Genomic DNA, 24,966 nt, shown 5'->3' with positions numbered 1-24,966 from the left:
AAAAAAAAGACGGGTCGTAATTCACCTTTAGTTTTTCAATTGCAAATTAAAAATCACTAGTTATCACAAATACATGATGTATCGACTTTCCCCAAAAAAAAAAAAAAACTGTATGATCAGGGTTATAGGTTGCTTGAAAGAAAATTTTTTTTAACTCAATCCACATATTTGAAATGAAATTTAAGCTAAATCTTGGATCTCATTAATTATGATGATTAATAGGCAAATTAATTAAACAATTCAGATAAATCTTTATTGGATTTCAAATCTCAGCACCACCAAACTTCCCCTGCTGAACTGTTGAGCAAGGCCCTGAACCCTCAACTGCTCAGTTTTATAAATTAAAGGAGATTGTTAGGTCACTCTGGATAAAGGCATCTGCCAAAATGGCATACATGTACAATTAAATGTCAATATAAACTCTGATTTGTTCTACAGTGCTCTAAAGGTCAATAAAACCGAGGTTTAAATGTCAAAGCCTCTCATTGAGTTCTCAGCGTAATTTATTAACCTTATGTTACCTTTACATTCAAAGCATTTGTCAGATGTCCTTATCTAGAGCGACTTACAGTCCTCTTAGTTATACAGCTGAGCAACTGAGGCTTAATGGCCTCGTTTTAAGACCCAGCAATAGCAGCTTGTTGGTGCTGGGATTTGAATCCATGACCTTGTCAACATCTTATCCACTTGACCTATTTACCCGAACTTCTGCTCCATATTTAGCTGTTGCATTACAAAACAAACTCTTCAGAGAAATCCCTAGTTGAAAATTAACAGCACACTGGTTTGAAAGGTGCGAGAAAATTCAATTTACTATACAGATTCTCATTACCAGTTACCAGAGACAAACCTGGCATAAACAGCCTGGAAAAATAAGCATTTAGAAATTTAGATATTTGACATGAATAAGATAAATCAGATCGGTTGGATTGCTAATGAAACCCTGTACCATGACAAAAAAAAAAGGGTGAAAAATAATATTTCTGATAATTACTGTCCCCCCCACTCAGGCATTCCACGGAGGACAGATTTGCCCTTGCGATTGTAGATATTAAATACAAATTCAAATGGTTCTTTCATCCTTTGCTGTAAGGATCTCTTGAGAATTCCAGCTAGGACAATCCACCGCCATGAAAGTTTTTCCCTTACTTGGCGCAGACATACGGCGTCTCTGCTGCATGCACGGCTAGCTGGTGCTTCTTTACGTATGCTGCGCTACTGAAACTCTTCTCGCACTCGCTGCAGTGATACATGGGCTTCACTTTGTGGTTCTGTACGTGTCTGTGTAAATTGCTAGCGCTGCTAAAGCAGTTTCCGCACTCCGGGCAATCGTAGACTTTTGCTCCTGAATGGATATTTTGGTGAGTTTTAAAAGTGTCTTTGCGGATGAAATTCTTGCCACAAACATCACAATGGAACTTGGTCCTGGGCAAATGGGTCATCTGGTGGGACTTCAGAGTGCAGGAGGAGTTAAAACCCTGACCACACTCTGTACAACGGTGGCGCCGCTCGTTCTTGTGCATTTCTTCATGGGTTTGAAGGTTGGAGGCAGCAAGAAAGCTTTTGCCACACTCACGGCAATGGTACGGTCTTTTATTAGAGTGGGTCCTCTGGTGGATCTTCAAGGAGGGCAAGAATCGGAAAGTCTTCTCGCACTCGGAGCACTTGTAGTTTCTTTCTTCTGTATGGATTCTGCAATGGACTCTAAGGTCACCGGACGATACAAAGCTCTTCCCACACTCTTTGCAGCTGTAGGGCTTTTTACCGGTATGAACACGTACGTGAATCTTAAGATAATTCTGATGCTTAAAAGCTTTGCCGCAGTGATCGCATTTGTACGGCGTGTCGCTCGAGTGGACCACCTGGTGTGACTTGAGGTGGTCAGCACGTCTAAAGCTACTGTCACAGTCCGGGCATTTAAACGGCCGTTCGTTCTGATGAGTTATCTGGTGGACAGTAAGGCTTTGCTTCCTTGTGAAAGCCTTCTCACACACTGAGCAACTGTAGGGTGTTTGTCCTGTGTGAATGCGCAAATGAGCGGCCAGTTGAGGTTTTAGAACAAATGTTTTATCACACTGATGGCAAGCAAAGGGCCTTTCTCCAGTGTGTATTGCTTTGTGGCTCCTCAAGGATGTCGACGTAAGAAAAGACTTTCCACAGTGGTCACACTGGTACTGTTTGATCCCCTCGTGCCACTGTGTATGCAATTTGAGCGAGCTTCTCCTACTGAAGCTCTTCCCACAGAAAGTACACGGGAAAGGCTTCTCTCCAGTGTGACTCCTTTCATGGCATATCAAGTCCTTTTTCCTTGTGAACTTCTTTTTGCAATAGGCACAACTGTGGAGCCTCTCATTTGTATGAAGCCTCTGATGTAAAGCAAGTTCACTCTTGCTAGCATATTGCTTTCCACAGGTGAAGCACCCATGCAGCTTCTTTACAGAGTGCGATTTCTGATGGGTTTTCAGGGCTGATTTGCTTTTGAAACATTTGCCACACTCAGGGCACAGATTGGCTCTTAAGGCCAGCTGAGGAGATGAGGCTTTTGACGGAGTTTGGGCTTTCTGACCCACTGAGGCCATACTTGGTACCTCACTAGAAGATTTTCTTTCAGGGGATCTCAAATGCAAAGGGAACATTTTCTTCTCAACTGTGGTAAGCTCTTGTTCATGCTTTAATCTGAAAAGTTGCCAATTGCGTTAGGGTTTAAGGGCATGCAAAGTTAGTCCTTGTAAATATGAGCAAAACAAACATTATACATACCTGCACTTTCGGGGCTGCTTCTAAAAATTACAAAACACTTTAAAAATTTCTGACAAGATCAAATTATTGGTCTTGATTTCAAAAATAATAATGAAATTTACCATGAATTGTGTGACATCCTCCTCGTTAAATCCATGTATACCAGTGTCATGGATATTGAAATAGGCTGATAACTTCAGCTCTATTGGTTTGTATTTGCACCTCATGTCCTTCGCAGTGTCATGCTTTTCATGTTCTTCTGAAGTCACAGTGCTTGCTGCCATTTGAAGCCACATCTTTGGTTGTACCTGCCAAGGAGAGTTTATCAGATGTACCTAGCTGCTGATGTTTTTTTCAACCAAATGCATTCGGCTTTCATGCTAGTTTTATAAGTACATGGTGGTCAACAACACTCCATTGAAGAATCATTAAGGTGGGCTGGTTAACGGGTGGTTGAATCACCAACCCAAGCACGTATTCCAGTTTTGTCATATTTATTGGTCTTACAATGCACTTTCTTGTAATGGTATACGACTCTGTTGCATACATAACCCTACACAAACAAAAACAAAAAACAGGGTCAAGGTCTGGCTAATAAGGTTAAAGGATTTTACTAGGAATATTGATTAGCATGAACAAATGCTTGACAGTCCTTCCAAAATCTAAAGAATTGTGAAAATAATGACTAATCTGAGTATAGTACAGTGTGAGACATTAACCCTTAATGCTAGATTGAAGAAAAGGAGGAAAGACTCCAGATACACAAAGTCACCCCGCTCAAGGATTCAAATGCTTGCTAATTTTCCATAGTCTGTTTAAATGTACATAATTAGCTAGTCATTTGTTTAAAGAAAATGCTTCTTGGTTGACACTTTTTAGTTAATTGGACCTCCGGGCAAGCAGAACATCAGACTGGGCAAGCATACTGTAACTTTGACCTGCCCTCTAAGCTAGCTAATGAATTATTGATTTGACCACCCCTGTGGGAAGGTGGAGTAACAAGCCAAGGGTCACCCAATGTCAGAATGCCTTTAGTCTAAAAATGTTTTTCAAAAACTAGCATTTGTGTTTAAGGAATTTGGAATCGTTAATTCGGAGTTACCATGGCTGGAATTTTGACGCAAAACTGTAAAATTGGTTGAAATCGTCTGTTTTGCTCGATTGAAACCACAAGATTATAGATGAATGGTGCAACCAAAGTTGTTAGTTATATTCATTGTTCAAAAAAAGAATATTGGCGATCAGCCTTTGGTCTGTAGTATCGTACCCGCTTGGTCCATTGCCATGTTTGGGTAAAATCAACATTCCGCAAGATATATGCATAAATCTAAATACAAATACGTGTCCAACCAGCTCAAACATTCACTCACCGTTTCATCCTCAAGAACATTTCCCCTCTTTGGTCCTGATAACTCCCAACTCATATGTTGTAAAGACACCTCACACAACGTTTCTCTCAAACAAACAGGACATTTCAGAGACTGGGTCAACTCCCAGTAACTTTGTGCACAGCTTTTGCACAACCTATGAGAACATCTTAAAACCACAGGATTGTTCAAACATCCTGAACAATAGAAGCACACGTTGTCCCAAGGGGGATTTGGCTTTCTAACACTGGCCATGTTCCCACCCAATGGAGAAAATGGTGTTGATCTTGTTAGTTAGGTAGATAGTTAATTGCTGGCAGGTTTGACTTCCTGCTCAGTTCTCACTCCATGTGTATGGATGGTCTTCTTTAGGACTTTATGGTTGCTGATAATAATGCTGGTGCCAGCACCACCTTCTGGAGAGGATGACAAGTGTTGCTTTTATTGTTTCAGAGGCAGTCAAACATTTTCTATAACAAATATTTCAGGAAAACCACATCAAATGCACACTGGATTGGTCAGAGGGTTTCTACTGTTACAGCTCATTGTTTAGGATTTGTGTGTACCACAGAGTCAAGTGAAAGGAGTCTCCAGCGTCGGCACTAACAGCAAAATCTTGCCGAGATTTTTTTTTTAGAGAGATCGAGAGATTTAATTGAGAAACACTGAAGTTCAGAAGGACTGCTAAACTGACTGGTAAATCCCTTCTCTCATGTACAGACCAAGAGGGTTGCACACTTGTATCACAACACATTTACTGATTGCTGCAAATCCCTGGGAGTCAATCATTCCTTTTGCTTCTCATTCCAAACCCAAAGTCCAAACCAAATGTATTTTTTTATGCTTTGGTTTTATCATTGGCCATACATCCATCCATGCATCAACAAAAAGTTTGGGTTAATACTGCATATGGATGAAAAATGCAGACGTCCCAATACTTTGCCAATTTTAGTGTATGTATGTATATACATAGTTATGGCATGAATTACCATGCAAAGACTCGCTTCAAACATATGCAATTCATTGTATGTTTGTTTAGAGTGGAAGATTTTGTTCCGACAGCTGAAGACATCTTCTATATCCACAAATAAGCAATAATTATAGATTAATGTATAGATTTATTCATTACTTGAATCATGACTCGAAATGTACAGTTTGTAATGTAATGGCAAAAGAAAAAAAAAAAAAAACCTGCATGTAGTAGAAAATTCGAACACATACACCCCCCCTCTTTAAACAGCATGTTCCCAAAAGATATCCTGCTCAGTCCACATCACCCTTCCATTTTTTCTGCTCTGGGGAGACTTCGCGGTTAACGACAGGACGACAAAGTAAATGTTTGGTCTTTTTTAAATAAATCTCGACATCTCGGGATGCGGTCAGTCGTCTAAGAAGTCGTCGTCCAGGTTGATGTCTGTAGTGTCGATGTCGTCCAGCTCCATGTTGTCCAGGTCGTCCTCCAGTTCCTCCAGGGTCTGTGAGCAAAGCCGGAATAATAAGATGTTCGCAAAATCCTTTTATGGCTGATGAAAATGATTATTAATACCGTACCTTTTCTCTGAACTGTGTAATATTGTCGTCTTTTTCCGCAGGTTCGGGTTGCGGAGGAGCCGCACTAGCGACGGAAGCGGCTACGGCAGCATCCGTGACTGGCGAAACTTCTGCTTCTGCTGTAGCCTTCTCAGGTTCGGAGCTCTGCTGTGAACAAACACCATACACAGTTTATTTCCAGCTTTATATCCAGACGCATTATAATATACAAAGGAAAAAAATTGTGGAATAAAACCTGTGTATGAATGGGAAGAACGCCTTTTGGTTCATAACCGCTGGCTTCTTCTAGTATGTTCCGCTCCTCGTTGAGCTAGACAGACACGGATCCGTTCAGTTAGCCATGAAACATTAGGGGAACTACACAAATATGCTTTTACAGTAGGGTTCTGAGGTCTCTCACCGTGACCAGTGGGTAGTCGGTGGCAGGCCTGCTCTTGTCCAGGCAGGTTTCTCGGAGGTACCGCTCAGCCACGAAAGCCTCCTTCAGCCCAGGGAACAAATTCTCGTATTCGGTGGGGTCTGCCAGGGATTCTGCCGCTTTCTGGTTGATTTTCGAAAGGCTCTCTCTCCATAGCTTTACCACTCTAGTAATAACACGCAGCAAACCCACGTTTATAAACAAGGCACACATTTTTGCCAGTCAACATGTGGTCTATAAGGCTGATGCCGTATCATCAGGGATGTGATTGTCCACAACTGAGACCGATCTTGATGCAAAAAAAGATTCAATAAAACCAGACGTTTATTTCCTTTTCAGTCTCCAGGAAGACGCAGCTCTACTTCTGCCATGTTAATCTGTATTCTATGTGACTCTCAGGACACGCCTCGGTCTCTGTATTGTTGTGATACGTCATATTCGCTCTAGGAGCAGTGGTTCTGAGAGAATGCGCCCGAGAAACGGTTTCTTATCTATCGACATTTAAAATATTGGTCAGTTTCTGAAAGAATAAAGTAGAGCGCATCTACTTACAATTATATATAAATAAATCGCCTTTAAACCGATGCAAATACGTTAAAAATCTATGCATCGTGATATGTGTATGATGCATCATGTCGTTAACTTTTGTGCCGTTGGTGAATCTTAGCATCCCTACATTCCGTTAATGTGATAATGATTAGTGACTTGGTGCCACTAGGTGGCAGCAGTGTGTTCAAAATCTGCCAAATTCTATATTTATTAAAATCTGAGAGAGAAGTTATGGAGTGTGTAAGGGGAAGCACCTGGACACTTGGCTGGGCAAGTAGGTGCGAGCAAGGAAGGCGGCCTCAGGCAGGCGATTGGTTCTAATCAGGAGTTCCAGACACTGGTCCAATCTTAAGGAAGAATTGAACAAGATCAGTATGTTAGTAGCAATGAAAAAAAAGAAAAAAATACAGGATTAATAAAAAAAAAAAAAAAAAAAAGAAAAAAAAAAAGTACTCACTTCCCCTGCAAGAAGTAGGTCATGAAGGCAACGTTGTTCTTGCCGTCTCGTTCGGCGCCCTCAGCCAGTTTGCTCACCATCGCGCCGTTGCCAGAGGCTGTAGCCAACAGCAGCAGGCCTCCGTAGTCCTGGGCGTGATGAAGGCACTCCTGTGCCAAGCCAAACTGGCACTTATTGATAGCCAACTCTGCCAACTGCTTCCATTTCTGCTCAGACTTAAATATAGAACAAAAATATATTTGACAACTAAACCTTTTCGTTACAAACTCAGGATCACGACAGAATTTAAGTAAAAATAATAAATTAATTAATTTCTCGAGCTACACGATTCATACCTCTGCTTCAACTGCTAGCTGGTAGCCAATTTTCAGCTCCCCTAGTTGGAGAGCAAGTTCAAACCTGTGCTCTGGGTCGGTAGAGACGGCCAGCGCTTGCTGTTTAAAACCCTAGAAATAGAAAATTTGATTAGAAAACATTTTTTTTTTTTTAGAGATGGATCCGGTACATCGGCGTCGCGCGGGCGTAGGTGAAGTCGCACCTGTTTCTCCAGGAAGTGGGCCACCCTGGTCCTCTGCTCTTTCGGAATCGTCGGGAGCACCTTGTCGGCCATGGAGAAGTCGCGCCGCATGACGGCTGTCTGGTACTCCAACACCGACACCAGCAGCGAGTAGCTGACGATGTTCAGCTCCTTGTCTCCGAGGTACAGGCGGTCATCTTTCGGGATGTAGCCCAGCAAGTACATGGTCCTGAGAAGATCAAAAGCTTCGGATGTAACCCACAAATGTGGGGAAAGGGGCCTTTTTTAATGACATTCGGGACGCTTATGAAACGCACCTATCCAGGTGAGCGATGGTGACGATTTCGCCTCCGACAAAATAGTTCAGCCGGTTGACCGAGCTGGTGTAGATGAAGCAGTCTCCCACCCACAGACCTGTCTTTACAATCTCCTGGATCTCACCTTGCACCTGCACGCACACCCAAATCAGTCTGAATTCATGCAATTCTGATATAATCGTGTAGACATACGATCATCAAAAAGATTTGAACGCCCGGGAGACGACTGGGAGCACAAATGAATAATAAACACAGGAAACTCTTACCTCGAAAGCATCCTCGATGCCGTCTTCGGTGACCCCTTCGTTGGACTCCTGGGATGCAGCCACTTTGTCTGCCATGTAGCGCAAGATAAAGAAGGACTCCTCCGTGGCGATGCACACCAGCTCTCCAGAGTCGGACCAGAAGATCTAATTACAGAAATGTGTACAACAAATTGCATTTGTAACCAAGTCACATGTTCATGTTTTTGTCTGCTTGACAGAACACTGGATGTTCAACATGGCACCTCATGGTAAAGACTGGAACCATGTCCTGTGGTCTGATGAGTCTAACTTGTTTGGCTCGGGTGGTGTTCAGCATGTGTACCGACGACCTGGTTTAGGAGTATAAGAAAACTGTGTCTTGCCTACAGTAAAGCATGGTGGTGGCAGCATACTAGTCTGGGGCTGCATGAGTTGGGGGGCCACCAAAAGCTGGCTAAGTATGTCTCCAGACCTGAACCCTATTGAGCACCCGTGGGGCATCTTCAAGCGGAAGGTGGAAAGGCGCCATGTGTCTTACATCCAGCAGCTTTGTGTTTTCATTATGGAGGAGTACAAGAGGATCCCAGCAACAACCTGTGCAGCTCTGGTGAATTCCATGCACAAGAGGATTAAGGCAGTGCTGGATAACAATGGCGCTCACACAAAATATTCACTCTTTACACTTAGGGTGTACTCACTTTTGTTCTTGGAGGACAGTAAATCAAAAGACTGCTCTAAAAGCTTCATTTCTATAATATTGTACCCTGAGAAGATATATAAATATATATTCCTGTATAAATGTGAATTTCAACAAGCATTACATGTTTTGGTTGAATTTCAATGCGCCGTATCAGCTCGGTGTTCTCCCAGTCGTAAAAAGCCAAGCCGTTGACGGACCTCACGCCCAGCAAGAAGCCACCGTGGATGCCTGAAGAAAAGGAAAAAGAAAAAACATCTAATGCACTTCGTTACACTTCACTTCAGGAACTTGCTTCTCAGTGTGCTTCGATCACGGAGTCTCCGACTAACAGCTGCTCGAGTCGTTTTTTGCAAATACGAAAGTTCATATTACCTTCGGCCCCAAAATCAGGTTTGAAGGACTTCTTCTCCTTAAAATTCTTGAAGAGTTTCACCACACTGCTGCTCTCTCGAATAGCGTACCTGCACAAGAGAACGAGATATTTTGGGTTTTTTTTCACTTCTTGTGGTGGTCTGTGTGATGCAGCAGAACACTACTTACTCTGAAGAATCGTGGGCCCAAACAAACTCCTGGGCTGAGCCGAAGCTCTTGTTCCTCAGAGCCATGGCTGTATAGATGATGTATTCTCCGTCGCCGCAAACCACCACGAACCTGGTCGTAAACGGGTATACGTTAACATGGTACATTGAAGGCAACGTGCTGGAATTGGGTGTCGTAAAGTGTCCGAGAGGGAACATCTTATTTTATCTTATGTCCCTGTCAGATGTTGCTTCAGCACTCATTTACATCTCTAAGAAAGTATAGTGGAGGCCCGACCTCCAGAACCGTTTCATTGGGAAGCTTTGTGTAGATTTGGTGTCAAATTTGTGTCAACTAACCTTCCGTTAGGGTTGTGCTGAATAGTCTGGGGGTAGATCTCACAGCTGCCCATGTCTTTGACGGCCAGTGGCAGCCTCTCTCCGTCTTTAATTTCCGTGTCGCCCATGGCCTTCAGGTTGGCCTGCTGGACCTCAGAATGCTTGGCCCAGATAATCTTCCCGTTGGTGTCCATGGACATGGCGGGCTCCTCACGACCAAGCTAATGGGAAAAACAAAAACAAAAGTCAGAACATTACAGCATATTCCTTATGTATTAGTAAAAGTACAGGGTATTACCTTAATAATGATGCTGCCCTCGTCGTAACCGAGTGCGACGTTGTTGGAACCGCGGAGGCCGCACACGCACCAGACGCGCTCCATGCCGTAGTTCAGGGTGCTTTCCAGCCGATAGGTGCTCGAGTGCCAGATGCGCACTGTGCCTAAACATGGGTAAAAGAGGCAGCGTAAGTCATTCGTCTCGGTGTGCGCGTTTTACAGGTGGACACTGTTACCGTACCGTCCTCGGATCCCGTCACGATGATCGGCAGCTCGGGGTGGAAGCTGACGCACGACACGTTCTGGGCGTGACCCTCCAGCGTCTGCACGCACGTCTTATTCTGAGGGGAACAATTGGCCGTGTAAGTGGAAACGAAGTGACAAGAAACCAGAGAGAGAGAGAGAGAGAGAGAGAGAGAGAGAAAGAGAGAGAGAGAGAGAGAGAGAGAGATTGGCGCTCACCTGGTAGTCCCAGATCTTCACCAGCCGGTCGTCTGCGCCGGAGATGAGATACGGCTTATCGCCGCCGCTGTAATAATCGATGCAGTTCACACCCTTCTCGTGGCCCTCCAGGGTGAAGTTGGGAGACGAGGAACCAAGCTGCCATACCTGAAATATCAAGAAACGAAACATGCTAAACCTTTTCAGGATCCTGCGCTAAGGTGGTCCTGCACAAAAACCTCCACTAACCCACCAAAAGCAGGTCGCGTACCAGTCTTTTGGATTTTCTCGATTACTAAAAGGTTATTGAGACAATCGGAAAGTTCACCTTGATGGTCCTGTCCAGCGAGGCACTCGCGAACTGGTTGTTGTCCTTGGGGTTGATGACGATCTGCATGACGTAGTGCGTGTGGCCTTCGAACACCTGACTGCACGACCATTTCTTCTCCCAGTCCCACAGCTTAATCAGCATGTCGTCTGAACACACAGACACACGCCAAGAATTGCTGGATCACCGACACCGCATGCTGTTTGATTTTTATTCCAGCAGCCATTTGTGTATAGTGTATATATGTACCACTGCTGGTGAGGATGTAGGGCTGGGTCGGGTGCACGGCGATGCATCGGATGTAATCGGAATGCGCCTCGAACATGTGCACGCGCTCGAGCGTGTTGTAGTTGAAAACGCGGATCTGCATGTCGTCCTAGAGTTCGGGAGACGGAAAAAAGGGATTGAACTTGATCAAAATCAGATGGTGGGGAAAAAACAAACTGCTTGCATTGTGAAAGAACGCTCTTACTGCTCCGGTTATGACCCAGTTCTTCCTGGCGACAAACTTCGCAGCTCTCACTGGCAGGTCGCACACTTCGAAGGTCTTCACCAAAGTCTACCGTGGGAGAAAATGCATGAGAGGATGTGATTGGCTGCTTCCCTCTGTCCAAAACAATACTAAGTCTATTAAACTCCTCCTTTTACTTACTTGTGTTTCGTGGTTCCAGACGCACACGCTGCCGTTGTACAGGCTGGCCAGCATCCATGGCTCGGTGGGATGGAGGTCGACGCTTTTGACGCGGTCCGACCGAGCCGTGAGCTTGCGCTTGATGTCCAGCCTGAGAGGCTGCAAGAAAACCGGACGGGAAAACAGTTAGGGCACCGATCTGACTTCAAGTCTTAACGATAGCCTTTAACGATATACCCCACAAATGTGATCGTACAAAAGCATTGAGCTGCATGTCATACTATGAATGGTCAGAGTCGAAAACTCCGGTGGGTTTGTTCCTTTCTGCCTTTTCGTTTGTAGGTGTCTGGTTTTGTATGGGTGACTCTTACGCCGGTGCTGCTGAATGCTCAATTCTGATTGGTCAGTAGTTCTGACAACGGACCCGTTCTAACATCCAACAAAACGTTTACACAAGAACTTCACGGATTCGACACGAGATCCTCCAGAGTAAACGTTAAGGCTTCCACGACTTCTACAGGCGTTTCTTTCTTCAAACCGCAGAAGAATTAATTCATTAGAGGCGATCGACTAGAAATAGATGACAAATATAAACCCAATTACGGATACCAAGTCAAATATACAGTAATCCCCCGCTTTACCACGGGGCGAATTGCATTTGCTACATAAATAATTTGTTGTATGTTGAAATAATGACATTTGTTAATAAAAATATAATTATTCATTAATAAATTAAGTGAAATGTTAACACAGTACAATACCGTATATACGTAAAATAGCAATTTTGCGGTGGCGTCCGTTTATCGTGGTTGATCGTTTATAAACGGGGGATTACTGTGTTCTGGAGAAGGAATTAACAATTATATTGGACTTAATTATATGTAAATCTAGCACAATGTCTATCTATCTGTCTATCTATCTGTCTGTCTGTCTATCCATCCATTATACAATTGCATTTAAAAGAAAAAAACATTGCTAACAGCTGGAATACAGAGTGAGAGTGTATATATGTCCATCCATCCATCCATCCATCCATCCATCCATCCATCCATCCATCCATCGTTTTAGGCAGTAAACCCTTTGGCTTTGAATTTTTAATTTTGCACACTTTTTGTACACTTGCACAGGGTTTTTTTTTTTCTTCTTCTTTTTTCTTGCATGATCAGAGTCAGGTGTAAAATCAACAGTTCCATAAAGCAGGTACCAATGATCGTCCTTCAAACCCCCCCCCCCCCCCCCCCCCCCAGAAAACCGAGATGACGTATGCGGGGCGGTGCAGCTGTGTCTATGCAGCTGTGGCTACAGTGAAAGGAGACTTGTTGAATTTCTCTATAATATGAATGCTTTCTATAACCGTGGTGCCTTAACGATGCTCTTGCTTCAGGTAGGACACCACTGTAGTGCAGATGTTTTAACAGAAATGTTTTAATATCCTTGTGTGTCCCCTTTTTTTTTTTTTATAATAATAAACAACATTAATGTTTCATTCATTAATAATTAATAACACACAACGTTTAACGTTTGGACAGCCAATGGCACCAAACCTAAATAATAAAGTGTCCTCTATTTAAAACGAGGCTCTAATAATAAGAATAATTAGCATTATTATTATTACTATTGTTTTAATTATTAAGTGTCTACATTAAGTTTGTATTAATACATTATTCTGCACATTAGTTAGCCTTCAAGCGAACAAGCTCAATTTATTGACAGCAGAAGGACGACTTTTTAAAAATGTATTGCATAAAATAAAATGTTAATTAAAAACGCGCGCGCGCAAAAAAAAAAAGGATATTAAAAAAAGAAAGAAAGACATTAGCATTGTTAGCATTAGGTCTGTGTAGCGATACGGCCTCCGGTGTAGCCCGGATGTAACGCTAACACCAGCTGTGCTGCTTCCTACTGCATATTGTATTATATATATTTTTTATATCACAATATATAATCTTTTTTACTCACCATATCTGCTCTTGTTTGCTTTTACCCCTTGCCAAAGAAATCCTACGGTTCTGACACCGGTTCTGTCCGCGCTCCTCTACACGGCAACACAAAAAAAAATCTGACGTGGAACTTCCTGAAACGTGTTGTCGGAAGTGATGACGTGGGCACGCAAGGCATTGTGGGTGAGGGATGGAGGTGTGGGGTCTTTCTGAAGCATGGTGGACGGGAGAGGGGGGAGGGAGAGAGAGAGAGAGAGAGAACATTTTCTTTTACTTTTTCCACGACCTACTGAAATCCTAATAGTCCTTTATATATTGTTTTTCTTTCTTGTTGTCGCGGAATGATGACGTAATTTTCCCAGAATCAGGTTTATTGGCCATGTGTGTTGAAACGCACAAGGAATTTGGTTCCAGCTGTTAGTGACCCTCAAAAGTACAGACATAAATAACACTATAGATTCAGCTTGGACTATACAAGACAATAAACACAATGTGAGACAATATTAAATAGGGATACAGAGCATATCAGATCAGTCATGTATATAAAGTGTCTGGGGAAAGTTCCTGTGTCTGGTCTGTTATGGTTATTATCCATGACTCGGTCTCTGGAACACGCTCTTATGCCGAATAGACAAGTCCTAAGAGGCCGTGCATGTTCTAGAGGCAGCGGCGTGAACAAAACGATGACGGAAATCAAATCGTGATGACGACAAAAGAAAAATCCATTATAATGCATGGACTCTTATGACTTCTGTATGTTCTAGATGTGGCACCATAACCATTGGAGGCCACTTTGTGCAGCTGGGGATAATTTCTCATTAACGCCCTTTGTGGTTCTATGAAATTACAGAGTAAGAACGGGAGCTTTGAGGATGGATTTGGACTGTGGTTAATATCAACAGTCTGATCAGTCTGATACACTGATTCCGGACTACAGTTTTCTTCTGATAACCATCACTGTACCCCGCAACATCGTTTATCTGCTATAAATGGACATTCAGTGCAACCCAGATGAGGACGGGTTCCCTCTTGAGTCTGGTTCCTCTCAAGGTTCTCTGTTATGCCATGTCAGGTAGTTTTTCCGTGCCACAGTTGCCACCGGCTCGTTCATCAGGGACAAAGTTCCACTTGTACATCTTATTCATTCTTTATCACTACATTATCTGTGTAAAGCCACTTTGAGACAATGTTCATTGTTTAAAGCGCTATTCAAATAAAAATGAATTGTCTTGAATAACCTTTTGTGGGAGACACCCCCAGGGCTTGCTCTTGTGCCGAATGCACAGAAAAAATCAGTACTGATCACGAGGAAACGATGGCTGTTATGTCGAGAACATGAGAAAATGATCACGAGGGAACAGCGTTTTTAAAAGGCCGAACGTAACCGAACTGCTCGTCTGTACATGGTGTGCTTTATTATCCACGTGTTTATCGAGTTTTTTTTGTTTTTTTTTGGTTTTTAAACACTGTCTTCGCATTAAACCACTTTGAGCGTTTTTAAAATGTCCAGTCACGTGAAAACAACTTTTACGTCGAGATTACGAGCAAAATTGAAATAGAAATCGCAAAACTGGCGATCGTGAGAAAATTAAGTCGTGATCACAAGAAAACAAGAAAGAAAAATATTATAATGCATGGCCTTTTAGGAATTATGTAGGGGACCAAACATGTTATATATAAAAAATAATAATAATAATAAAATAATCATATTGCATGACTAAATAAATGTCTTTTTGTTTTTGTATAATTTTGAAGGTTCAAAAAGAGCATACAAAAAAAAGCACTATACACGTATACTTCATTTTGGATAGTTTAAAATTTTATATTATTAAATACGTGGATAAATAACTATAATATATTTATAATATTGGCGCTTTATTCGCACTTATTAATGGATAGATTTTGGCCAATCACCATCGAGAATCTAGCCCCACGTGGTTAGGGTGGAGCGCATCTCAATCCGCACTTCCCTTCCTACAAGTGAGCAGAAGAAACTCGTTACGAAACTACTTTGAACGCACTCCATAGTACACTAGTGTGTGGAATAAGACACAACCCGTGTGAGGCAAACTTACTTGGATGGCGGGATGAAGAGGTGAGTGACATCTTGATTTTTTTTATAGCATTAGAATAAATTTTATTTTACTATATTTTATTATATTTGATCAATTTTAGGTTTCTACACACAAAAAATGTAAACTATGCGCTAATATTCTTTATTTTCTGCACCTTTCTTGCTTGACTTCAGCATTAATATGGTGGTGCAGTTTGTTTGTACTTTGTAGGAGATAATGTGGACTTTTAGAAAAATGTTTGTGTGATTTCCAGTGGAGCATAGCTGAGGTGTGAATCAGCACATGAACTGGGTGTAAGAAAATATATTTTATTGAATGTGTTAATTTGAATGAAATTGTTTAAAATGTGATTTTTGTTATTTTAATTGTTAGAACATTAAATAGGGAATTTTATTTGGACTAATTAATGTATGTAAAGGACGTTGCAGGTGACTTACTATGAGGCAAAGAAGATGGAAGGAGGAGTTGAGGGAAAAAAAGAAGGAGGGGATGGAAGAAGAGGGGATTCAGGGGAATGGAGAGGAAGTGGAAGGTGGGCTGAGGGAGATGGAGGAAGAGGTTGGTTGAGGGTGGGAGGTAAAGGATGGGGTTTAGGGGTGGGGGGGGTTGGTTAAGGGTGGGAACAGAGAGAGGTGGGTTGGGGAGAGAATGGAAGGTGGGTTGAGGGCTGAGGGAGATGAAGGAAGAGGTTGGTTGTTGGAGGGAGGTGGGTTGAGGGTGGGAGGAGAGGGAGGTGGGTTAGGGTGGGAGGGGAAAAGAGAGGGAGGGGGTCAAGGGGGGGTTGAGGGCTGAGAGAGTTGGAGGAAGAGGTTGGTTGAGGGTGGGAGGAGAGGGAGGTGGGTTAGGGTGGGAGTAGAGGGAGATGGGTTGAGGTGGGAGGGGAAAGGAGAAGGGGGTGGTCGAAGGGGGGGGGGGGGAATTTGAGGGCTGAGAGAGATGAAGGAAGAGGTTGGTTGAGGGTGGGAGGAGGTGGAGGTGGGTTGAGGGGGAAGGGAGTGGAGGGTGGGTTGAGGGCTGAGGGAGATGGAGGAACAGGTTGGTTGAGGGTGGGAGGAGAAGGATAGGGTTGAGGGGGGGAAGGTTGGTTGAGGGTGGGAGGAGAGAGAGGTGGGTTGGGGAGAGAATGGAAGGTGGGTTGAGGGCTGAGGGAGATGAAGCAAGAGGTTGGTTGAGGGTGGGAGGAGAGGGAGGTGGGTTAGGGTGGGAGGAGAGGGAGGTGGGTTGAGGTGTGAGGGGAAAAGAGAGGGAGGGGGTCGAGGGGTGTTGAGGGCTGAGGGAGATGGAGGAACAGTTTGGTTGAGGGTGGGAGGAGGTGGAGGTGGGTTGAGGGCTAAGGAAGATGGAGGAACAGGTTGGTTGAGGGTGGGAGGAGGTGGAGGTGGGTTGGGGGGGAGGGGGTGGAAGGTGGGTTGAGGGCTGAGGGAGATGGAGGAACAGGGAGGGTGGGAGGAGAGGGGTGGGGTTGAGGGGGGAGGGAGTGGAAGGTGGGTTGAGGGCTGAGGGAGATGGAGGAACAGGTTGGTTGAGGGTGGGAGGAGAGGGATGGGGTTGAGGGGGGGAGGGAGTGGAAGGTGGGTTGATGGCTAAGGGAGATGGAGGAACAGGTTGGTCTATGTATCTCGCAGTTCTGGCATTTCTAAAATATATCTATATAAACACTTTGATTTTAAGTTATTCAAAAATCTCCACCGGGTCTGAAATAATCACCATACTGGCAAAAATTCTGGATTTGGTTTTATTCGTTAATGTCTGCTGCCACCTTGTGGTTAATCACATACATGACACTCAATGCTTAGTCTATACCAGAGGTGCCCAAAACTTTCTGCTATCTATAAATTGGCCAAAAATCAAAGAATCTTTGAGAGCAGAAAGTAAATATTTTATGAAATGTTCTCGACAACACACTTTGAGAAAGCTGAAGAGTGCTTGGCTTCATAGTGGCGACAATATGGCGCTCTTTCCAAACAGCTGACATTTCTTCCTGTCTGTGTACCACTGCTTCGATCTCCCCATATTTGTTTGTTGAGTGTTATTTTGTTCCTGTTCCCCCACTACTCTGATATATGGCATGACAGGCCCTAGTATGGCCATCACAGAGTCTCTAGTGCAGTATGCATGCTTCATATTGTTTAATATGATCGATATGACCATGTATCCATTTACTGCAATGTCTTTTTATTGGCCGCTATGTGTATGTTTTTGCTTTCTGTTTTACACTCGTTGACAGACAACATCTTCGTAATACAGCTCCTGCAAAACATATATAAATGTTATAAAAGGATGTATGTAATGAAATATGACAGTAACTGGTGGAAAAAAAAAAAAAAACCCTCACCTGCCTGCTGCTTCAGACAAATATTTTACATTTTGACTCGCTGCCATTTTTTCTATGTTTTCGCTTAGTCGTGTTTCTGAGTCTGAGGTATGGATTTTTGGCCACAGTTCTTCCGTAAATACCATTTCTGGCCAGACTTCTCAGGACAGTAGACGGATGTACCTGGGTCCCGCTGGTTTCCGCCAGTTCTTCGCTGATGGCGCTGCTGGACGTCTTCTCACGTATATTTCATTTGCTCTGTTAAGTTTCCTTGGCCGACCGCTGCGTCCGCTGTCCTCGACACTGCCCGTTTTGTTGTGCTTCTTCAAAATAGCTTGAACAGCACATCTCGCCATGGTGTAGGACCTATGAACGTCAACCTCTTAATACCATCATTACGACGCTACGGCTAAAGAACCCATCATCATTATACAGAAATGCAGTATAAAAGACGGGTATCTTGTTCAGCCAGAGTGAATGGCATTACTAAAGCAAAAATCCGGCAGTTAAAACCGTCCGTGTGGAAACATTTGCAAAAGTTCCCTTTGGTGTCCTGATGATTTCCGCCATTTAAAACACCCTAATTACTTTAATCCATTGACAATATTTGGTCTTCGTGCTCCATGTCGAGGATGGTTTTACTAATTAATAAACATACATTTGCATAAAGCATTTATATTTGTCCATGCGCATGTTGATTAGAGTATTAAAAACCTGAAAATGATTAATTTCAGGTACATTTAGAACAGAGAAGAATTAATTACGAGTTAACTCATGACAATCATGGATTAATTGCGATTTAATATTTGAATCAATTGACATATTTTACACTATATATTTCCAAAAGTATTGGGTCACCTGATCTTTCCTGCTATGAGATTCTTCTTCAAACTGTTACCACAAAACTGGAGGCACTCAATTGTACAGGACGTCTTTAGATGCGCTTTAAAACAATTTTCATTCACTTGAACTTGGAAACCCAAACCTGTTCCAGCATGGCAATGCCCTTGTGCACAAAGTGAGCTCCTTGAAGATCTGGTTTACATGCTTTGGAGAGGAAGATCTTGAGTGGTCTGCTGTATCCCTACTGAAAACCTTTGGGATGAATGTGAACGCTGACTGCACCCCAGGTCTCCTCATCTACATCAGTACCTGCCTTTCATAATACACTTGTGGGTGATGAACACAAATATCGATAAGCTCACTCCAAAATCTAGTGGAACATCTTCCCAGAATAGTGGAGGGAATTATAAAAGACAACTGAGACTAAATGTGGAAGGCGACGCTCAAAAATCACATGCCGTACTTATGACCAAGTGACCCAATACTTTTGGAAATATAGTGTATATAATCAACAGTCCATCATGATGTTTTTATTTATTTATATATTTATTTATTATTATTTCTTTTGGCCAAATGAAAGGTTAGAATGTTCTTAAAGACAGCAATATAATAATAATAATAATAATAATAGACTACCAAATCCCATGTGTCCTCTATTGAAAAGGGGACTGTTAATAATTTAGACCTCTATTATTATTAATATGATGATTATGAATATTATTATTACGGGGTCTAAATGACCGCATTATTATTCCCCTATGTCCTATACGTTATGTCGCCTGCTCGCTAGCAAGCTACCAGGTTGAGTTCATTCCCTGGCGGTAGATGGTCATAAATGAAATGATAGAAAAATGTTTAATTAAATGTACTAATTAATTCCGAATAGCAAAGACCAAAGGAATGCATTAGCATTATTCTACTGTCTGTGGCTATATGGCACCCCGGTGTGTCCCGGATGTAGCTAATTCGCTAGCTGTGCTGCTTCCTGTCTCCACTACTGCATTGTTTGTTTGTTTGTTTATTGAAATATAATCGCTATTTCACTCACCAAGTCTGCTCTCGCGCACTATTTCCAGAGAGAAAAAAATAATAATTGAAGAATATAAAAATAAATAAACAAAACCTTGCACAAGTCTGCAAAACCCTCCAATCTAATACTTTGTTATAATAATAAATATAATATAATAATGATAATTTAATACTTTTTTAAATAATAATCCATGTAAAATGAATTATTGGGGAACATTAAAAATAAAATAAAAATAAATAAAACCTTGCACAAGTCTGCAAACCCCCCCAACTAATACTTTGTGTAAGTTTGTGAAACAAAGTTCAAGTTCCTTCAAATTTCATATGTTGGACATTCCCATGTCTTTCTTGATTTTGATTACCGCTTCGGGACACTGGCAAGGGCCTCTTCGTTTTCACCTTTTTTGAAGAAGGACAGAAGTTCTTTAGTTGTTGCGAAAATAGCTCTGTATTTGGAGCTATTCGTTTTTGCCTATCTAGCGGAAGAGAATGTTCCTCGAATGATGATGCATATTGGCCAAAAACATACCTTTTTAGAATTATGGCTGAAATGTTCAACTTCTCTTATCAGCTCATAACATTTTCCCCCACATAGTTCGGGGTGACTAAATGAATCTTTTGGCGTAATTTAGAAGAGCTTGAATGTTCTTCTTTCGAAAGGAACGGCTTCCATCTTGCCCCCCTCTACCTCACGGCCCGGACTTGATCTTTGCAATGTTTCTGTGGTGCCACATTTTCTCTGCATATTAATGCTTTTGACAGTGTTCTATAGTACATTTAGTGCCTTTGATATTCTTTTCTATCCCTCTCCTGATTGGTACCCATGGCTCTTGGTTGCAAACATTCAAGCAAATATTCTAACAATAGCTGACTTTACTCTGGTGTTGATCCGAATCTCCGTAATTGATGGCAAGTGACTGCCGTTTACCCACAGGACACATTTTGAATGTGGTGCCCAGACTTATGCAATCAGGGTGTTGTAGGATTTTTATGTAGAATATTCCCAGTTCACTGGATATTTTGTTAGTTGGAAGATCACAATAAAGCTGTAACAAGTCTGCCATTTATGTTATTGCTATTTCTGTTTCTATGTAATACAATATATCAATAAAACTGGAACCTTCATTGGAGCAAAATCTGGATTTGGCCTCACTTGTCTGTGGCGTTCCTGTCTTTCCAGGTGACATTCATGAGTGTTTTCTGCTGCCACCTTGTGGTAAATCACATACATGACATTGAATGTTCATACCAGAAGTGCCCAAACTTTGAATCTATGAATGGCCAAAAATTGCACATGACTGAGGGCTGTTTGTGGTTTATACCTTATAGTGCAATATGCATGCTTCATAATGTTTACTATTATACATACGACCATGTATACATTTATTTAAAAGGTTTTATTGCCCATTAAGTAGTTATTGCTTTCTGTTGAACACTTGATGGCAGACGACATCTTCGCAATACAGCTCCTGCAAAAAAAAAAATAAAAAAGGTTGTTTGAGATACTATTAGATTGACGGTGCTATGCATTATGATTCTGTAATTGCTGGAAAAAAATCTCACCAAATGTAGCTTATCTCCTTCTAACCAATGCTTCCATCCGCGGTTGGCCTTTTCTCCCTTTTGCGTGCACACCAATGTGTCGCCCTCCCAGCTGACCAAAGTCTGTTGGCACAATGGCGCCAAAAAATTACAAAATTTACATTTTACCAATAACAAGCCCACAAATTTATCTACCTTGGTTGTTTAGAAGAATTCATTAATGTATGGGCAAAGAATGAATAGAAAAAAGTGTGCTTTTCCATTATTTAAAGGGAGGAATAGGTTTTAGGAATCATTCATTGTAGCTAAAAAGGAATATGAAATTTGAATTGCTTTGACTTGGTCTAAAAGTCTAATGCTAAGCCATGATGTTTCCAAGGCACTCTGATTCTGAGCCCGCACACAAGATCATCATACAATCCAGACTATCTGCCACCTTCTGCATACACAAAAATCAGACACTATGATCGGTTCATTGTCACTGTGCTTGAAATTGCCTGTTTTGCTCTCATGGATGGATGTGGCTTTGAACCTCTGCTCACACAAATGATACGTTTTTGTGGCTATTTCCATGTTCCTTGGTGAGGTGGTAGGACATTGGTTAAGACTCAGAAGGTTGGAGGTTCAAGCCCCGGTATCACCAAGCTGCCACTTTTGGGGGCCTTTGAGCAATGCCTTTTAACCCTTTGTGCAATGTAGTGCCTGAAAGCTTTACACATTGAAAATGAAATGGGCTCCAATCAACAGAATCGCATGGTACCAAACTGAGCCTCAGATCCCTGGAGAGAACTCTGTTGAACAATTAGCTCTGGAGGAGACGGAACAAGACGGATGAAGCAGAGGAGCTTCGTTCACACACCAACAGCTTCAAACCTCCGGCGAACAACAAATTAATTAATTAATTAATTTATTTATTTATTTATTTATTTATTTATTTATTTATTTATTTATTTATTTATTTATTTATTTAATTGAATGCACTAAATTTGTTTAGTTTTCAAAGATATTCTTGTATACAACTGCAGCACTAACATGTAAATTTTTCTAAAAAGGGAACAAATTACTCGTTCATTTTAAGAGGCCCATCTTATTTTTTTTCGCCGACCTATGCAATAATCCGTAAAAATCCTCGTTTACTCGATAGCTTCAGCCCTAGCATGCTTATGAAAAGTCGACTCTAAAGGTGGTGAAGGTTCAATTTGGTTCAATCGATTGTTACGTTTTGATTATTACAAATATTCTGTTGAAGCACAGAAAAAAAAAAGAACACGGAATAAACAATATCTGTCAAGTTATTGAGTAAGTAAAAATGTGAGCTCGTATTCGTGAAGGGGTGCCAATAATTTTGTTCACATCTATAGTGAGTTATATGTCAAGCTTAGACTGCGTCAGAGTGAATCCAAAGGTCTGAGGTATAAAAAAAAATGGTTTAAATAATTACTCCTACCTTAAGCATTCTGTTGTCAAGTCCTTTGGTATACTCCTCGAACTCCTTCCCGATCTTCAAGCTGACCTCATAGTTCCTGAAGGTGCTGAGCGTCTTTATCGTAAGATCGTCTCCCTCCTGGATAATAACTTTGGTTTGAGACAAGTGGACGGCGATCTTGCGTATGACCAAGTCAATGTCTGCAAAACAAAACTTTTTGCAAGCATCATGTGGACAAGAAAAGAATTCATAACGCACCCCATAACCAAGTCGTTCAGGCTTACTGAGAATTTTCATATATTCCTCAAAGTTGTCATTTTTCTCCAGAACCCACGTCCCGTTGAAATCCACAGGCATGGTGGTGGTGGGCGATGAACTTTGGGCCGAATGTAAGAGGGCATGCTGTTCCCAGGACTTTATACTGGAGCGAGTCGAATTGTTCACTGTTAAAGATAAGAAAGAAGAGCAATGGGAGAGAAGCCAAAATGAGGCACAGTCCAGCCAACGGAATAGACTTCTATTAAATAGTGAATTTTTCGGCAGCAGACACAATGTTTATAAAATTTCAACATCTAGTCAGTGGTGTTACCGCCATCAGGCTTCATTCTGAGTTGAGGAGTGCATTGGTTTTTTTTTCCAAATGTAGAATTTTGTACCAGAGCCAAGCAGTTCTTTTAGACCAGATAGGTTTTTTTCTGCTAGAGTCTCCCAACATACCTTGTGGATTTCTCCAAGGGTCATTCTTTTTTTTTTTTTTGGTTCTTCATTTGCTTCTTGGTACTCGGCAGGATACTTGGGATACTTGAGGTTGACCCATAGCATTTAAACGACTCAACTTTTCTTTTTTTTTTTTCTTTTTTTTTTTCGCTAATTCTTTGATCATTTATAAAGACAACATTGCATATGCAGAGATAATGACTTGTGATAGGAAAACCTTATTGGCAGATGGCACAACACAAAGCAAAAAAGTCTCACAATTATTACAAAATTGGGTACTACAAAGTTAGAGCGATTCGAGTTTTGCCAATTAATCGCCACTTATAGTCAAGCGCGGGAACTATGAGCTATCGGCAAAAATTCATAAAGATTTTTCTGGCTTCGGGTCTGCTGTTATTATAAGAGCGGCCTCTAGAGGTGAATCACTGAATCCGTGTGCTGTTTGTTTTTACACACGAGACTGCACGCTGCACGGAGAGCACTGTATTATATTTATTATTTATAACTTATTAATTAAAATTTTTTATTTAATTAAGATCAATTAAGATATTTATTTTATTTAACACATTTCGTTTTCAGTATTGGTTGTTTTTTTATTTTTTGGAATTACTAGATAAACAATACTATTTTACATGGTGTGTGTTTGTGTTTTTTTTTTTTTTTCCTCCTTTCCATTATCCATTTTCTAAAGTATCGGTTGATGTAATTCGCTTTTAATTGATGGATTAATACGATCCAAACGAGCTAAAGGTTTTATTCAATTCCATTCAGTTGACCTCTACTAGAGAGATTATTGATAGATTTTGATCAATTAATAATATATTTTAGTAGCTAAAGCTGTTAATCAAAGCCCTGTCCTGTTTCTTCCTGCCAGTTTTATTTATTTATTTTTTTATTTTTTTATTTTCTTGCTAATGGTTACCTGGGATTGTTCAATGTTACAGAAAGGCAAATTTTAAACAAATCAAATGGATCTTTTTTTTTAAGCTTAAAGATGTTAAAAAATAAATGAACACTAGGGGTCAGCAATGTCTAGCTTTTAGTTTGTGGCAACCAAACGAGTGCATCTTTTCAGAAACAGTAGAAAAACCCATTGAAGCACCAATGACCAGGTGATCAGCTAAAGATCCAACAGTATCAGTCTCCAATAAAAATGGATCTCAATCCCGGAAAAATAAAATCAATTCCAGACGCGAATAAAAAAATTCTGCATTATGCCGCCGTACAGCCGCAAGTAAATTCAGCAATTATGCGTGAGCTCTGATGCTCGCTGTCTATCCAGTCCAAGGCACGACTTAGTGTTCATGAGAACACTAAGTCCAGATAAACTCCAGATTCAGTGCAGGCCCTGACTAGTGGTTGCTGAATATGAATGGGGGATTATTTTGACAATGCCCACTTGCACGGACGACACAGCAGTCGGTTATTAACTCGGGCCCAGAAAGCAATTTCACAGGCCATTTCCAGCCGAACCTATAGAATAAATGCGAACAAAGCCTGCCCTTTAGCAAGGAGATGATGGCGTGTCTGTCTGCGCCACGAGAACAAAGCGACGCCGACGCGGCGTGACTTTCTAGCCAGACGAAAGCAGTGCAACTCCTGGCCAGGTTATCAGAGATCAGTGCAATGCAATTTCATGAAGCTAATTTTCCGTCCGTGTCCTAAACTGGCAGCACCCATGCGGGT

The 24,966-nt window shown here is 41.7% G+C and overlaps 3 protein-coding genes and 1 long non-coding RNA gene across 5 annotated transcripts in view; 1 reads left to right on the top strand and 3 right to left on the bottom strand.

Moving 5' to 3' along the window:
- Positions 1–794: 794 nt before the first annotated feature.
- On the bottom strand, positions 795–4,487 carry LOC310726298 (uncharacterized protein). The gene is made up of 4 exons (XM_083541742.1): positions 4,110–4,487; positions 2,862–3,047; positions 2,761–2,780; positions 795–2,676 (listed from the first exon to the last, which is right to left on the bottom strand). Exons 1-4 carry the CDS (start codon positions 4,359–4,361, stop codon positions 1,146–1,148), a joined length of 1,989 nt encoding a protein of 662 aa, XP_083397868.1. The 5' UTR covers positions 4,362–4,487; the 3' UTR covers positions 795–1,145.
- A 717-nt stretch (positions 4,488–5,204) lies between these two features.
- copb2 (COPI coat complex subunit beta 2) lies at positions 5,205–13,514 on the bottom strand. Of its 2 annotated transcripts, none has more exons than XM_083541701.1 (22): positions 13,354–13,514; positions 11,416–11,553; positions 11,236–11,322; positions 11,013–11,139; positions 10,764–10,912; positions 10,457–10,603; positions 10,236–10,335; positions 10,016–10,158; positions 9,739–9,938; positions 9,401–9,511; positions 9,233–9,321; positions 8,982–9,088; positions 8,182–8,325; positions 7,916–8,046; positions 7,620–7,827; positions 7,417–7,527; positions 7,082–7,296; positions 6,879–6,971; positions 6,058–6,241; positions 5,893–5,967; positions 5,658–5,804; positions 5,205–5,581 (listed from the first exon to the last, which is right to left on the bottom strand). In XM_083541701.1, exons 1-22 carry the CDS (start codon positions 13,354–13,356, stop codon positions 5,486–5,488), a joined length of 2,805 nt encoding a protein of 934 aa, XP_083397827.1. In that variant the 5' UTR covers positions 13,357–13,514; the 3' UTR covers positions 5,205–5,485. The 2 variants fall into 2 exon arrangements, with proteins under 2 accessions (XP_083397827.1, XP_083397828.1); XM_083541702.1 differs by having other exon boundaries at positions 5,658–5,801.
- Positions 13,515–15,239: 1,725 nt separating this feature from the next.
- Positions 15,240–24,966, top strand: part of LOC310726413 — a 77,376-nt gene continuing 67,649 nt past the window's right edge. Inside the window, exon 1 of the long non-coding RNA XR_014533748.1 lies at positions 15,240–15,429. This is a non-coding gene — a long non-coding RNA (uncharacterized lncRNA). The remainder of the gene's footprint in view (positions 15,430–24,966) is intronic.
- LOC310726374 (retinol-binding protein 2-like) lies at positions 20,978–23,174 on the bottom strand. Its single transcript, XM_083541895.1, has 5 exons — positions 23,153–23,174; positions 22,848–23,006; positions 22,585–22,763; positions 21,159–21,260; positions 20,978–21,064 (listed from the first exon to the last, which is right to left on the bottom strand). Exons 1-5 carry the CDS (start codon positions 23,166–23,168, stop codon positions 21,011–21,013), a joined length of 510 nt encoding a protein of 169 aa, XP_083398021.1. The 5' UTR covers positions 23,169–23,174; the 3' UTR covers positions 20,978–21,010.

Source organism: Silurus aristotelis (assembly GCF_946808225.1).
Source record: "Silurus aristotelis genome assembly, chromosome: 5".
Taxonomy (NCBI): Eukaryota; Metazoa; Chordata; class Actinopteri; order Siluriformes; family Siluridae; genus Silurus; species Silurus aristotelis.
This window is presented reverse-complemented; position numbering and strand designations above follow the sequence as displayed.

Bases quoted from the DNA above. Each gene is read 5' to 3' on its own strand.
- LOC310726298 (XM_083541742.1), bottom strand. From the start codon at position 4,361: ATGGCCAGTGTTAGAAAGCCAAATCCCCCTTGGGACAACGTGTGCTTC. The intron at 2,781-2,861 runs GTAAATTTCATT...TGTAATTTTTAG, and splicing joins AGGATGTCACACAATTCATG to AAGCAGCCCCGAAAGTGCAG. The intron at 2,677-2,760 runs GTATGTATAATG...GCAACTTTTCAG, and splicing joins AAGCAGCCCCGAAAGTGCAG to ATTAAAGCATGAACAAGAGC.
- copb2 (XM_083541701.1), bottom strand. The intron at 9,939-10,015 runs GTAATACCCTGT...TTTTCCCATTAG, and splicing joins AGGGCAGCATCATTATTAAG to CTTGGTCGTGAGGAGCCCGC. The intron at 6,972-7,081 runs GTGAGTACTTTT...TTCTTCCTTAAG, and splicing joins ACCTACTTCTTGCAGGGGAA to ATTGGACCAGTGTCTGGAAC.
- LOC310726374 (XM_083541895.1), bottom strand. The intron at 22,764-22,847 runs GTAAGCCTGAAC...TTTGTTTTGCAG, and splicing joins GGAATATATGAAAATTCTCA to ACATTGACTTGGTCATACGC. The intron at 21,065-21,158 runs GTGAGATTTTTT...TTTTTTTTGCAG, and splicing joins AAGGAGATAAGCTACATTTG to GAGCTGTATTGCGAAGATGT.